This window comes from Triturus cristatus, chromosome 12 (assembly GCF_964204655.1).
Source record: "Triturus cristatus chromosome 12, aTriCri1.1, whole genome shotgun sequence".
In the NCBI taxonomy this organism is placed as follows: domain Eukaryota; kingdom Metazoa; phylum Chordata; class Amphibia; order Caudata; family Salamandridae; genus Triturus; species Triturus cristatus.
Window position 1 is genome coordinate 830,752,102 of NC_140595.1, and position 16,487 is coordinate 830,768,588.

The 16,487-nt window shown below is 51.4% G+C and overlaps 1 protein-coding gene across 2 annotated transcripts in view; it reads right to left on the reverse strand.

The window, feature by feature from the left end:
• Positions 1-16,487, reverse strand: part of LRCH4 (leucine rich repeats and calponin homology domain containing 4) — a 553,531-nt gene that overhangs the window by 204,659 nt on the left and 332,385 nt on the right. For both annotated transcript variants that reach the window (XM_085638321.1, XM_085638320.1), the window contains exon 3: positions 891-1,017. In XM_085638321.1, coding sequence (XP_085494447.1) covers positions 891-1,017 — 127 coding nt within the window. The remainder of the gene's footprint in view (positions 1-890; positions 1,018-16,487) is intronic.

Consider the following 16,487-nt stretch of genomic DNA (forward strand, 5'->3'; position numbering starts at 1 on the left):
ACCATGGGTAAGGACAACTTTGACTGTAAACCATCGCTCACGAAAAGACTTGATTGTACAAGGAGGATTGTGGATTAGGATCCTAGTATGTGAGCGGAAGCTTCTGCTCGAAATGTTCCTGACGTACTGTACAAGGTTAATCAATAAAAATATTTTACAAAAAAAAATGGAACCCAAGTGTCGCACTGGCCCAGATCATACAGAAGACGAGGGCATCTCACCACTAGAGAAAACAACAGCACATGTGGAGCCAGACTGGTTAAAGAAGGCGCACACACAGGGCATCACACTGCTCCAGAACACACAGAACAGTGATCTCACCACTAAAGAGAACCACATACATGTGGAGCCAGACCAGTCAGTGCCACACAGAGGGCACAGTCACTCACACAGGGTACCAGAGCATCTCACTGGTACAGAAAATAAACACACTACACATACACACACATACTCACCCACCACCTCCCTCACTGGCCCTGAGCACATCTCACTACTAAACAGAACAACTTCACACAAACACACACATACTCACCCAGAGCATCACACAGGTCCAGAACACATCTCACCACTAAAGAGAACACTTCACACGCATGGAACCAGAGCGGTGTACTGCCACACAAAAGACACACAGCCAGAGCATCTCACTTGTCCAGAACACATCTCACCATTAAAGAGAACAGCTTCATACGCATGGAGCCAGGGCGGTGCACAGACAGACAGACAGACAGACACACACACACACACACTCACACACAGAACCAGAGTGCTTCCTGGGCCACACTGGTGCAGGGAGGCCAGGAGTCTCAAAGTTCCCCAGGCACAGTCTATGCATGTCTGGAATATGCCCACTTCAGCCAGTTACAAGGGGTCACATCTGCTCGGCCACTTACCAGCTGCCGGAGGTTGCTCAGCGAGCCAATGTTCTCAGGCAAGGATGCCAACTTGTTGTTGCTGGCGATGAGCACCTTGAGCGGCAAGGAACAGATGTGGGCAGGGAGGGCGGAGAGCTGGTTTCGGCTATGGAAGAAAAGAAGAACACAGTTAGAAGGACAGACAGACAGACTTGGGAAAGGCTTCCAGGGCACGAACGGGTCCTGCAGCCTCCAGAGACACGGAAGCACCCTGCAGTCGAAATGTACATACATGCTGCAGATGCAAGGTGGGGGTCTTTGTATTAATAAATGCTGCTGTGTTTTTTGTGCTCCCATGATAGTCTCTTCCTTCAGTGCATGGCGGACACATTCTGACGACTGTGCAATGGGTGATGTCTAGTAAACACAAAACGATACGAGGACAGCTTACAGCAGGGAGAGGAATCACGTGTAGCTTCCAGAACCCACCAGCAATGTCGACGAGGCAGCACCACAACTGAGTGCTACGGCAAGCATGCAGGGACATTTCACAATGACTAAGAACCGAAGTGTGCAAAGTCAAATCTACACCTTGACAGAAAGAGGCGTGCAGGGCAGAGGGCGATGATGGGCTTCACCTTTTCGGGTATGATATAGGCTGTCCGGTTTTAGGTTTAAACCTATAATAACTGATAAAACCCCACTGGAAGGAAAATAGCTCTCACCAGTGTAAACATATAAACACTGAAAAAACACCTGCACAACCACAAACTAAATGCCATTCAAAGAAAGGAAAAGAAGAGTGAGTCATTTATTTTCTTTCTGAAACGACCAATACAATGTAACTTTGTTTTACAACCTAGCAGCAAGAAAGACTGGGCTAACATTATTCTGCTTGAGTTTTGTTGTTTAGAGAGGTCACAAAAGGAATATGCTACTTACCAGTATGCATCTGTTCTTGGCATGTAGAGCTGCAGAGTTGTACACTTAGCATAGATCGCCATCTGGTGTTGGGCCCGGATGTTTGCAGTTTGTTTTTCTTCTTGGACAGTCTTTGGAAGTCACGAGTTTGGTGACTCCTCCTTCGGTCCGTACTGCGCATGGGCTTCGGCGCCATCCTCAGATTGTTTTTCGCCAACAGGGAAATGATGGAGCGTAGTAATAACAGTGAGAAACCCATGTGTGTTGTATCTAAATAAAATGGACTGGAACGGATACAGGTAGCCGGGGAGGCGGGTGGGCGTGTACAACTCTGCAGCTCTACATGCCAAGAACAGATGCATACTGGTAAGTAGCATATTCCGTTCGAGGCATATGAGCTGCAGATTGTACACTTAGCATAGATTATATAGCAGTACCCAACCCTAGCGGCGACCACCGGTATCCGTTGCAGTGGTTTGAAATAGTGTCTTTAGTACAGCCTGGCCCACTCTAGCTTGCTGCTTGGAATGCACATCTACACAGTAATGTTTTGTGAAGGTGTGCGGTGTAGACCATGTGGCTGCTTTGCAGATGTCATCTAAGGGTATATTCCCTAGAAAGGCCATAGAAGCCCCTAACTTTCTTGTAGAATGGGCTTTAGGCGGAACAGATAATGTTCTTTTAGCCTTTTGATAGCAAATCTGTATGCATTTTACAATCCACCTAGCTATCCCTGATTTAGAAATGGGGTTGCCTTTATGTGGTGGAGAGAAGGAAACGAACAATTGTTTAGTCTTCCTGAAGGGTTGCGTTCTTTGTATGTAGTATAGCAACGCCCTTTTCACATCAAGTGTGTGTAAGGCCCTTTCCGCAACAGATTGGGGTTGCGAAAAGAAGACAGGTAATTCCACCGATTGATTGAGATGGAAGGGGGAAATGACCTTGGGCAGAAACTTCGGATTTGTGCGAAGTATGACCTTGCTGTGATGCATTTGTATGTAGGGTTCCTGTATGGTGAACGCTTGTATTTCACCAACCCTTCTAAGGGAAGTGATAGCTACAAGGAAAGCTGTTTTCCAGGTGAGAAACTGTAGCTCACATTTGTGCATTGGTTCGAAGGGCGGACCCATTAGTCGTGTAAGAACTAAATTTAGATTCCATACAGGGGAAGGTGGTGCCCTGGGAGGAATTACTCGTTTAAGGCCTTCCATGAAGGCTTTAATAGCGGGCACTCTGAAGAGTGATAAATGCTGTCTGTTTTGTAGATAAGCAGCGATCGCTGCTAGGTGTAGGCGTATGGATGAATATGCCAGGTTACACCTGTGAAGATGGAGCAGATAGCATATGATGTGCTGTATGGATGCATCTAGAGGGTTGATTGTATTGTTACGGCAGTAAATTACAAATCTTTTCCACTTTGCGGCATAGCATGCTCTAGTGGTAGGACGTCTGGCTTCCATGATGATGTTCATGCAATCAGGGGGAAGGTTAAGGTATCCGAATTCTAAGATTTCAGGAGCCAGATCGCCAGGTTGAGCTGAGCTGGGTCCGGGTGCCTGATTTCTCCATGGTTCTGGGTTAGGAGGCATGGGGATAGGTGCAGTTTTTGATGTGGAACCACTGATAGTTGTAGTAGCGTGGTGTACCACGGCTGCCTGGCCCACGTCGGAGCTACCAGAATGAGTGTGAGGGAGTGCTGTTGTAGCTTCCTGACCACTAATGGAATTAGTGGGAGAGGTGGAAAGGCGTATGCAAATCTGCCTGACCAGTTCATCCATATCGCATTGCCCTTGGACAATGGGTGTGGGTATCTGGCGGCGAAGCTTGGGCATTTTTTGTTTTCGTGGGTGGCGAAGAGGTCTATCTGAGGATGCCCCCACTGTTGGAAGAATGGGTGAAGAACTTGTGGATGCAGTTCCCATTCGTGTAGTTGTTGCGTTTGTCTGCTGAGCAGATCTGCCATGGTGTTTTGTACGCCTGGAACGTGCTGTGCCAGGAGAAAGATGTTTTGGGGAATTGCCCATCTCCATATGCTCTGGGCTAAGCGGGAGAGCTGGGGAGAGTGTGTCCCCCCCTGTTTTTGGATATAATACATTGCAGTCATGTTGTCTGTGCGAATGAGGACTGCTTTGCCCGAAATCTGTTTTTGGAAAGATTTTAGGGCTAGAAAGATCGCCAAGAGCTCCAGATGGTTGATGTGGAGCGATTTTTGCTGTGGCGTCCATAGACCTTGCATCGTGAGGTGTAGGAGGTGCGCTCCCCAGCCGGAGAGCGATGCGTCCGCTGTTAGAGTCACCTGAGGAACCGGGTCCAGGAACGGCCGCCCCTTGGAAAGGTTTGTGGTGTTCCACCACTGCAGAGAGTGATGTGTGCGGCCGTCCACCAACACCAGATCCGTCAGCCGACCCTGGGCCTGGTTCCACTGTTGTGCTAGGCACTCTTGAAGTGGACGCATGTGTAGTCTTGCATGGGGCACTATAAAGATGCAAGACGCCATCATTCCTATGAGCTTCATGAACACTCTTGCTGGAAGAGAGTGTTGGGGAAGTAATGTTTTGCGTAAGGCTTGAATGCTTGTGATTCTGGCTGTGTTTGGATAGGCAATACCTTTGGAGGTGTCTATAGTGGCCCCGAGGTATTGCTTTGTGTGAGATGGTATGAGGTGGGACTTTTGGTAGTTCACCGTGAAGCCTAGCTGGTGGAGCAGTTGGATGGTGCTGTTTGTATGCTGCACGCATTGATGGTAAGACGCGGCTTTTATCAGCCAGTCGTCTAAGTAAGGGAAGACGTGAATGTGTTGACGTCTGAGGTGTGCTGCTACTACCGCTAGGCATTTGGTAAACACCCGTGGTGCGGTGGTGACCCCGAAGGGGAGAACCGTGAATTGGTAATGTTGCTTGTCCACCACGAACCTGAGGTATTTCCTGTGAGAGGGGTGTATTGGAATGTGAAAGTATGCGTCTTTCAGATCCAATGTTGTGAGAAAGTCTCCCTGACAGAGGAGCGGGAGGACTTGTTGTAGGGTGACCATATGGAAATGGTCTGAATGTATGTAGGCATTTAGAGGCCGGAGGTCCAGAATGGGCCTGAGGGTCCCGTCTTTCTTTGGTATTAGGAAATATAGGGAGTAAACCCCTAGATTTTGCTGATTGATGGGGACCTGCTCTATAGCGTGTTTTTGGAGGAGGGAGAGTACCTCCTGTTTGAGCAGTGTGGAATGTTCTTGAGACATTGGGCGGTGCCTTGGTGGGATATTGGGTGGGGTAGATGTTAACTCGAGACAGTACCCTGACCGAATGATTTGGGTCACCCATTTGTCCGATGTTATGGACTCCCATGCGTGGATAAAGTTTTGTAGCCTGCCCCCGACCGGAGTGGAATGGTCTGGGGGGAGCGGAGGGAAGTCATTGTGTGGGCGGGGTGGCAGAACGGGTGTTGTTAGTTTTGCCCCTGCCCTTATTGTTGTTGCCTCTGTAACCACCCCTTTGGTTGCCCTTTGAAAAGGTATTTTGAGGAGGGGATTTGTAGGAGGTAGAGGTGTTGTCGGTGGAGAAGCCTCTGCCTGTGCCACGAAAGGAGGAGTGTCGAAAGGAACGTTTAGACGCTTGTGTTTGGAGTGCCCCCATAGACTTTGCTGTGTCTGTGTCCTTTTTCATCTTTTCCAACGCTTCGTCTACCTTGGGCCCAAAGTGCGTGTGTTGGTCAAAGGGGTGATTGAGTATGGACGCCTGGACTTCAGGCTTAAACCCTGAGATCCTGAGCCAGGCATGGCGACGAAGCAGGACGCTGGTATTTATGGCTCTAGAAGCAGTGTCGGCGGCATCGAGGGCACACTTAATGGAGGTGTTTGTAATGAGTTTACCCTCCTGTATTAGCTCATGAGCCCTACGCTTGTGTTTCTCGGGGAGGTGCTGCATAAGAGCCTCAAGTTCATCGTAGTGTGCTCTGTCATAGCGCGCAAGTAGCGCTTGTGTGTTTGCAATGCGCCATATGTTTGCAGCTTGAGAGGCGGTGCGCTTGCCAGACGCGTCTAGGAGTTTGGATTCCTTGTCTGGCGGTGGGGCTTCTCCTGAGGACTGGGAGTTAGCCCGCTTTCTAGCTGTAGAGACAACTAGGGAATCTAAGGGAGCAGGGCCCTTAATGTATGCAGGGTCTGTGGGTGCCGCCTTATACTTTTTCTCTATTCTAGGGTTTAGTACCCTGGCCCTGACAGGGTCTTTGAACACCTCTGCGGCATGCTTGGTGACACCCTTAAGCATGGGTAAGATAGAGGTGGATTTGTCCTGTATGTCAAATGTATCCAGTAAGAAGTCGTCTTCCACTGGTTCAGTGTGCATGTCCACCCCATGGTAGTGTGCTGCTCTCTGCACTAAATGATGGAACCCTAAGGAGTCCTCTGGAGGAGACGGCCTGGATGGGTATAGGTCGTCCTGAGGAATATTGGGTACATTAGGGTTATTGTAATCCTCCCACGGGTCTGGGGTCCCTGGTGGAGTGGGATCCATTGGGGCGTCCGCCGGATAATTGTCCGGGTCCCCGTCGTCCGGATCTGGGGACGGGGCCGGAGAGTAGTGAGGTAAAGGTGGCGGAGACCTGGGAGGGGGAGGGGGTGGAGGAGGTGGAGGAGGCAGGGGAGGTGGTAGTGGGGAGGGCACTCTGAGGGGAGAAGTAGCAGAGTCCTTCCGTTTGGGTGGTGGAGGAGGAGCCGGAGCATCAAGGCGTCTTTTCTTGATAATTAAAGTCAATAGTCCAGTCTTTGGATCTTTGGACAGAGTCTTTTGTAGAGGGTCTGGTGTAAACAGAGCCAGTGGCGTCGAATCGTCCGTCGGCACCGGTGATTTCGGAACCGAGGACTTCGATGGTTTGTGTGCGCCATGCTTTTTTGGGGCCTCCTGTTTTTTCGGCGTCGAAGGAGTTTTCGGCGCCAGAGCGTCGGTACCGACAGATTTATGTTTGTGTTTGGTCGGCACCGAGAGTCCAGGCTTCGGCACCGGTGGCTTCGGAGTCGAGCTGGATATTGCTTTCTTCGGTGCCGGATGCTGTTTTTCGGCACCGGGCGTCGGCTGGCTCGATCCCGAGCTGCCGTGAGACTTTGGATGCTTCGACACCGAGCCCGAAGGTGGGGTGATCGAAGCTTTGGTCTTGGTTTTGCCCAGGCCGGCAGGCGAGGGAGTAACCTGAGTCTCTTTGGTTTTGGGCGCGGGGGTGGGAGGGGGCATAGTACTCACGGCCCGCTGCGCCGGTGTGATGTCCTCCACGTCGGAGTCGTCGGCCTCGGAAGCGCTGACGACGTCTTCTTCCTGCTCGGTGTGTGTTTGCCCCGAAGCTTCGGCGCCGTCTCCGAAGATGTCCGGTGGGGCTGCAGACGATGAGTGCGCCATGGTGCGTTGAGCTTTTCGATCCCGGATGGTTTTCTTCGATCGAAAAGACTTACAGGCGGGGCAGTCTCTGGCCTCGTGTTCTGGAGAGAGGCAAAGATTACACACCTGATGGAGGTCGGTGTGGGGAAATTTAGACCCACATTTTGGGCACTTTTTGAACGGAGTCCTTTCCATCGGCCGGGACCGGAGTCGAGGAGGGCCCGAAGGCCGGTGCCGATGTACGGGATGGAGAAAAGTGCCGCTTCGAGAGATGAAGATAATGATGAAGAAACTCGAAGAGACGAGGATTTTCCGTCGAGGCTGGAACCGTAGAAGTTCGAAGCCGGAGCACGAAGCATCACATCCGAGCCCGATGGCGGAAAAAAACAATCTGAGGATGGAGCCGAAGCCCATGCGCAGTACGGACCGAAGGAGGAGTCACCAAACTCGTGACTTCCAAAGACTGTCCAAGAAGAAAAACAAACTGCAAACATCCGGGCCCAACACCAGATGGCGATCTATGCTAAGTGTACAATCTGCAGCTCATATGCCTCGAACATATTGTTTCGTCTTCCTTTTTTCAGTTTTGTGGTCTTTGGTCAAAAGATGTAGTGTCTAGAAGCATGTTTTAGGTCTTGTTTAATTATTTTAGAAACTGTAGACAATTAGGAAATATCAAAATCATATTTGATATTTTGGCTGTGTTTGATTCGTTCACTGGTAGGTAAAATGGCTGGTTTCAGAAGAATCTTTCCCGATATGTGGCATCACATTTACCCACAGAAAATGGGTAAAAATCCTTGATACGTCATCCCCCAGTTTCAAGTGAGTCAGTATTGATAGCAGGTTTTAAACATTCAATGCAAGGTATAGTGACAAGTATATGTGAAAAGAGTGCTAACACCAAGCATTAAAGATAGTGGTGAAAACCTGACACCAGACTTTTGAAAACATGGAACGCAGTGTCACTTGGAATGCTGCTGCAAAAAGGTTCTTTCCAAGTTCAACAAAGAGTGATATTGTTTGTATTTGCAGTGATTCAGCTATGTATATGAAAAATGTTGTGTGATTACCTCTCAAAATCGATACCTGAGCTGAAGTGCTTCCCTGTAAGAGATTCTTGTCACTTGTTAGATGGTATGCTGAAAGCATCTTTACAATCTTCAGAGTTAATGAAGAATGCTATTGACTTGTTAGTCTATTCTGGTGAACTGTTTTGTTATGTGCGGGAACTAACACGCAAATATTTCTCATTTTGTGCTTTGTGTGGCACCTAAGAAAGATTCATCCCAACGGTGTCACTTAGCAGATGGTTCTTAGTCCAAAAGGCTGTGAACGCTATATTATCCATGTGGCAACCGTTTACAGAATTTTTGTTGAGTGATGATGCCAAAGGCAAGAAATGTGAGGATCTTTGGTTGCATATTGATAGTGATGTGAAAAAAAGTACACTATACTGTATTCTTAAATTTTTACTGGAAAACATAACTGCTGTAGTGGACATAATACAAAAACTAGAGCCTGGAAACACCCTTGTCTGCCAAGTGTTCAGCATAATTGGTGTAGATGCGAAGGGGCTGGGTGACACCTTTAATGACTTTGGAACTGCAAAATGTTCCATGTTAGAGTGCTTACCACTTGGTAAGCAAAGCAATGATGAAGAGTAATTCAGGAACTTTTATTTTACAATGTATGAGAAATGGCTTGCAATGATGCATAGAAATGCTCCTTCACCAACCAGGACATTTGAAGTCAATGAAACCTCACTGTGGTACTATATACTAGTTCTAGACCCCTTCCGTAAAGGTGAATTTTCTCTGTGGTTTCAAAAGTGCTGCTTCATTTTTGACAACCTTAATAACTGTGAGGGCATAAGCGCCCAGTTCGACGCAAAGGTTACAGAACCTGCCCAGAGAAACGCAAACTTCAAGTGCACCAGTATTGGCATGGAAAGCTATGTCAGTGGCCAGAGTTAGCAAATTGTGTACTGGCTGTTTTGGCGTTGTCCATCTCAAGTGCCAATGTTGAGAGGGCCTTTTCACAGAAAAAAGTTTACATGGGTAGGAAAAGGTGAGCTCACATGACAAAAGACTCACTGAAGAGGTATTGTATGATGTACTAGAACAAGTTTGATTTGCAAAAATGTATTTGGATCTCATATACACTGTCTATATACCGTGCACTATCAGTACAGAAAGCAAGCAATAATTAAAGCAAACCATTCTATAAAAAATGGAAAAACACTTTCTGTTGTTTTAATGGCGCAAAAATGTGTAACAACTGATAACCACTGTTTAAGGTATTGAAATCACTTGAAAACACTGAAAAAACCCCACCAGAATTTACCAAAAATAGAAACTGAAAACAGGAAAGCCTAGGTATGAACTATGGAATGGTATCACATCAACTGCTACCTCTTTTTAAACCAATACAGCAGTTCTAAGACCATGGAAGTACAGCCAGCACGTGTGTGGCTTCATCGAGACTCCTTCGCGGAGTGACCGGCACAGCTTCCAAAAGAGAATAAAACCTCTCAAGCTTCTGGGACCTTCAGGCGGATCACAAACTTTACATCCAGTGCCAAGGCGTGCCCCGGACAGAGCTGGAGAGGAGGAAAGGAAGCAGCACTCCCCAGAGCTCCTCCACCCAGAAGCAGAGAGGTGTGCACGAAAGAGAATTTGCCAGGCCCAAGCCGACTCCAGTGACCCCCTTACCAACAAAACCATACGCCAGGCCCAAGCCCACTCCAGTGACCCCCTAGCCTACAAGACCATTCGCCAGGCCCAAGCCCACTCCAGTGACCCCCTGACCAACAAGACCATTCACCAGGCCCAAGACCACTCCAGTGACCCCCTTACCAACAAGACCATTCGCCAGGCCCAAGCCCACTCCAGTGACCCCCTGACCAACAACACCATTCGCCAGGCCCAAGCCCACTCCAGTGACCCCCTAGCCTACAAGACCATTCGCCAGGCCCAAGCCCACTCCAGTGACCAACTGACCAACAAGACCATTCGCCAGGCCCAATCCCACTCCAGTGACCCCCTGGCCTACAAGAGCATTCACCAGGCCCAAACCCACTCCAGTGACCCCCTGACCAACAAGACCATTCGCCAGGCCCAAGCCCACTCCAGTGACCCCCTACCCTACAAGACCATTCGCCAGGCCCAAGCCCACTCCAGTGTCCCTCTGACCAACAAGACCATTCACCAGGCCCAAGCCCACTCCAGTGACCCCCTAGCCTACAAGACCATTCGCCAGGCCCAAGCCCACTCCAGTGACCCCCTGACCAACAAGACCATTCGCCAAGCCCAAGCCCACTCCAGTGACCCCCCTGGCCTACAAGACCATTCGCCATGCCCAAGTCCACTCAAGTGACCCCCTGACCAACAAGACCATTCGCCAGGCCCAAGCCCACTCCAGTGACCCCCTAGCCTACAAGACCATTCGCCAGGCCCAAGCCCACTCCAGTGACCCCATGACCAACAAGACCATTCGCCAGGCCCAAGCCCACTCCAGTGACCCCCTGACCAACAAGACCATTCACCAGGCCCAAGCCCACTCCAGTGACCCCCTGGCCTACAAGACTATGGACCATCCATGTACAGATAGCACCTGGGACTAGAGAAGTGTAAAGAGTCGCGATGCACTCGCAGAGGCAACCAGAATCCTGTGCCAAGCTAGTGTCATTAGAGCGATAAGAAGGGTAGAATTGTCGAACCTCTCTCTAGTACTGCAAAGATTGCACCTGGGGGGCCTTGCAAGGAATGGCCATGGAAGAATATGGGTCCTTGAGCAAGATTAAAGTCTGGGAGGGACTGCAGACCCACTGTTCCATCAGGAGGTGAGCAACTCATGGTCCTATGTGGAGGGCAGCAGATGCAGGTCTCCCAGGGCAGTACTTAAGGCCCGTTTTCAATCAGAACCCACTCTGCAAGGAGAGAAGGCGTGCTGAACTCCATCACCTTCCACCAAGGTGTCCAGGTAAAGATCTGCATTGGAGGAAACTATGATGCCACTGCTTGGCACTGCCTCACAATCTCATCCTCTCAGTTGTACGTGCACTTTGAGTTACTCATAACACGATGGGAATATTTGGGATTTAAATGTACAACGGTATGTGATATTTGTCTTTGTGTGTATGGAAATGCGCTAAGGGATTAAAAGTTTGGGCTTTGGACTGTAGCTTATATATTTTCTTTTTTTTTATTTTTTTAAAGGTTTTGATGTGGGGGCCTTAATATAAATTGGTTCTGGCTAGAATGGCGTCCCAAGACCTTCAGTTCAAACACCAATGAAAACAGCTGGATTCTGGTGCGTTTACGGACCCTCTCAAATGTCTGCATCCCTTGACCCACATTAGAAAGCCTCTTCTCCATGCCTCTACTGGTCATGTACACAGAAACTAATACATTAACCCAGATGGAAATATTAAGGCACATGGTGGGTGTCTTTTCCTACAGTCCACATCTGCCACTGGCCCAGTGTGACTCACTTATCCTGACACGCCGGCCCGCTCCTGGAGTGCTGGAGGCGGTATGTACCGAAGCCCATGCTGCTGCTCTGCAAACCTGACCTATGGATAGTTTATTGACAAATGTGGAGAGAGCTTCGATCCCTCTAGGTGCTAACGAATAGCGACATTCCGTGCAATCCACTCGGTAGCTGCGGTCCCCAAGATACCCACAGGCTCATGGTTTCCCTTCTACTGCACTCGATCTAAGGCAGTTGTGAAGCGGCCCCACAGCTGGTTCCCTGCAACGCTAGAACAGAGGAATGCTTGGATTTATTTTCCACAGAAAAGGTGGCTCTCTCATCGCTGAGGTTTACCTTTCAGTTACTGCAGGAGTCCAGATAATAGGCAGTGAAAGTGACTCTAGGAACCAAAAGTGTAGCCTCGCAGCTGTGCCAGGGTCCGAGCCGCACAGCCAGTTTTCTACGAGGGCGGGCAGCAGACAGAGGGAGCCCCTCTTCAGACCCAGCCTGTGGGGTTTTTCTCCCTCCCAGTGTAGCTGGCGATGACTGTGTAGGGCCTATGGTGGGTTTGTTGGTTGCCCCTTGCCGGGGCTCCTCTAAGCCTGAAGGGGTGCAGCCTGCCCAGCAGTGTCAAGAGTGAAGGCGCGAGTGCTCCTCTATGCCGAGGATGCGGAGCACAGGCCAGCCGGGCACTAAAAGTCCAGGGCAGATCAATGACGAGGCCAGGGCCTACCATATGTGCGGTGGCATGAATGGTGATTCAGGGAGGCCACACCATGAGCTCTACCATTATAACCAAAAGGACCGCCTACTGAGGGCCATCGCTTGCAAAGAAATATCTTTGCAATAATCACATTACAACGATACAACCATTCAATGTAGAAAGGCTGGTGCAGTTTGATGTTTGCAGCCCCAAGTGTTCCAAAGTGACCAGGACGGACGTAGACACGCCGCTGGCTGGCTTGCATAAGCAACGAGAATCGGAAACATTAAAAGAGCACATGTTAGCAATTAAATTAACATACACAATCCTGTACTGCATGCGCGCAAAAAAAGGAGGAATTTCCGTACAAGAAGCAGTGGAATTACCTTTTAAAAAAACAAGCTTAATATCGGAATCAAAAAGTGACGGGGACTTTTGAACCAAGGATAGCCCAAGTCTCCAAATTAGAAGCTCGCTTCCTTAAATATTTGGAAAAATAAAGAACAAAAGGGGAAATGGGGAAGAGGGGACGGCCTCGATAGAAGCATCTGAGGGACCATCGTGTGTTCACGAGTGTGGGGCGGCCTCGATAGAACCATCTGAAGGGCCATCGTGTCCGCACGAGTGTGGGGCGGCCTCCATAGAAGCATCTGAAGGACCATCGGGTCCGCACGAGTGTGGGGCGGCCTCCATAGAAGCTTCTGAAGGACCATCGTGTCTGCATAAGTGTGGGGCGGCCTCCATAGAAGCATCTGAAGGGCCATCGCGTCCGCACGAGTGTGGGGCGGCCTCCATAGAAGCATCTGAAGGGCCATCACGTCCGCACGAGTGTGGGGCGGCCTCGATAGAAGCATCTGAAGGACCATCGTGTCCGCACGAGTGTGGGGCGGCCTCGATAGAAGCATCTGAAGGACCATTGTGTCCGCACGAGTGTGGGGCGGCCTCCATAGAAGCATCTGAAGGACCATCGTGTCTTCATGAGTGTGGGGCGGCCTCCATAGAAGCATCTGAAGGACCATTGTGTCCGCACGAGTGTGGGGCGGCCTCGATAGAAGCATCTGAAGGACCATCGCGTCCACACGAGTGTGGGGCGGCCTTGATAGAAGCATCTGAAGGACCATCGCGTCCGCACGAGTGTGGGGCGGCCTCGATAGAAGCATCTGAAGGACCATCGCATCCACACGAGTGTGGGGTGGCCTCGATAGAAGCATATGAAGGACCATCGTGTCTGCACGAGTGTGGGACGGCCTCGATAGAAGCATCTGAAGGACCATCGCGTCCGCACGAGTGTGGGGCGGCCTCGATAGAAGCATCTGAAGGACAATCGTGTCCGCACAAGTGCGGCGCGGCCTCGATAGAAGCATCTGAAGGACCATCGTGTCCGCACGAGTGTGGGACGGCCTCGATAGAAGCATATGAACGACCATCGTGTCCGCACGAGTGTGGGGCGGCCTCGATAGAAACATCTGAGGGACCATCGTGTGTTCACCACGAGTGTGGGGCGGCCTCGATAGAAGCATCTGAAGGACCATCGCGTCCACACGAGTGTGGGACGGCCTCGATAGAAGCATCTGAAGGGCCATCGCGCCCGCACGAGTGTAGGGCGGCCTCGATAGAAGCAGCTGAAGGGCCATCGTGTCCGCACGAGTGTGGGGCGGCCTCGATAGAAGCATCTGAAGGACCATCGCGTCCGCACGAGTGTGGGGCGGCCTCGATAGAAGCATCTGAAGGACCATCGTGTCCGCACGAGTGTGGGACGGCCTCGATAGAAGCATCTGAAGGACCATCGTGTCCGCACGAGTGTGGGACGGCCTCGATAGAAGCATATGAAGGACCATTGTGTCCGCACGAGTGTGGGACGGCCTCGATAGAAGCATCTGAAGGACCATCGTGTCCGCACGAGTGTGGGGCGGCCTCAACAGAAGCACCTGAAGGACCATCGTGACAGCACGAGTGTGGGACGGCCTCGATAGAAGCATCTGAAGGACCATCGTGTCCGCACGAGTGTGGGGCGGCCTCGATAGAAGCATCTGAAGGACCATCGTGTCCGCACGAGTGTGGGGCGGCCACGATAGAAGCATCTGAAGGACCATCGTGTCCGCACAAGTGTGGGGCGGCCTCCATAGAAGCATCTGAGGGACCATCGTGTCCGCACGAGTGTGGGGCGGCCTCGATAGAAGCATCTGAAGGACCATTGTGTCCGCACGAGTGTGGGGCGGCCTCGATAGAAGCACCTGAAGGACCATCGTGTCCGCACGAGTGTGGGACGGCCTCGATAGAAGCATCTGAAGGACCATCGTGTCCGCACGAGTGTGGGGCGGCCTCGATAGAAGCACCTGAAGGACTATCGTGACAGCACAAGTGTGGGGCGGCCTCGATAGAAGCACCTGAAGGACCATTAAGTCCGCACGAGTGTGGGGCGGCCTCGATAGAAGCACCTGAAGGACCATCGTGTCCGCACGAGTGTGGGACGGCCTCGATAGAAGCATCTGAAGGACCATCGTGTCCGCACGAGTGTGGGGCGGCCTCGATAGAAGCACCTGAAGGACTATCGTGACAGCACAAGTGTGGGGCGGCCTCGATAGAAGCACCTGAAGGACCATCGTGTCCGCACAAGTGTGGGGCGGCCTCGATAGAAGCACCTGAAGGACCATCGTGTCCGCACGAGTGTGGGGCGGCCTCGATAGAAGCACCTGAATGACCATCGTGACAGCACGAGTGTGGGACAGCCTCGATAGAAGCATCTGAAGGACCATTGTGTCCGCACGAGTGTGGGGCGGCCTCGATAGAAGCACCTGAAGGACCATTGTGACAGCATGACAGTGGGACGGCCTCGATAGAAGCACCTGAAGGACCATCGCGTCCGCACGAGTGTGGGGCGGCCTCGATAGAAGCATCTGAAGGACCATCGTGTCCACACGAGTGTGGGACGGCCTCGATAGAAGCATCTGAAGGACCATCGTGTCCGCACGAGTGTGGGGCGGCCTCGATAGAAGCACCTGAAGGACCATCGTGACAGCACGAGTGTGGGACGGCCTCGATAGAAGCATCTGAAGGACCATCGTGTCAGCACGAGTGTGGGACGGCCTCGATAGAAGCATCTGAAGGACCATCGAGTCCGCACGAGTGTGGGGCGGCCTCGATAGAAGCCTCTGAAGGACCATCGTGTCCGCACGATTGTGGGACGGCCTCGATAGAAGCATCTGAAGGACCATCGTGTCCCCACGAGTGTGGGACGGCCTCGATAGAAGCATCTGAAGGACCATCGCGTCCACACGACTGTGGGGCGGCCTCGATAGAAGCATCTAAAGGACCATCGTGTCCACAATCGATAAATTCATCTGAAGGACCATCGTGTCCGCATGAGTGTGGTGCGGCCTTGATAGAAGCATCTGAGGGACCATCGTGTCTGCACAAGTGTGGGGCGGCCTCGATAGAAGCATCTGAAGGACCATCGTGTCCGCACGAGTGTGGGACGGCCTCGATAGAAGCATCTGAAGGACCATCGTGTCCGCACGAGTGTGGGACAGCCTCGATAGAAGCATTTGAAGGACCATCGTGTCCGCACGAGTGTGGGACGGCCTCGATAGAAGCATCTGAAGGACCATCGTGTCCGCACGAGTGTGGGACGGCCTCGATAGAAGCATCTGAAGGACCATCGCGTCCGCACGAGTGTGGGGTGGCCGCGATAGAAGGATCTGAAGGACCATCGTGTCCGCACGAGTGTGGGACGGCCTCGATAGAAGCATCTGAAGGACCATCGTATCCGCACGAGTGTGGGGTGGCCGCGATAGAAGGATCTGAAGGACCATCGTGTCCGCACGAGTGTGGGACGGCCTCGATAGAAGCATCTGAAGGACCATCGTATCCGCACGAGTGTGGGGCGGCCTCGATAGAAGCATCTGAAGGACCATCGTGTCCGCACGAGTGTGGGGCGGCCTCGATAGAAGCATCTGAAGGACCATTGTGTCCACAATCGTGTCCACAATCGATAAAATCATCTGAAGGACCATCGTGTCCGCATGAGTGTGGGACGGCCTCGATAGAAGCATCTGAAGGACCATCGTGTCCGCACGAGTGTGGGACGGCCTCGATAGAAGCATCTGAAGGACCATCGCGTCCGCACGAGTGTGGGGTGGCCGCGATAGAAGGATCTGAAGGACCATCGTGTCCGCA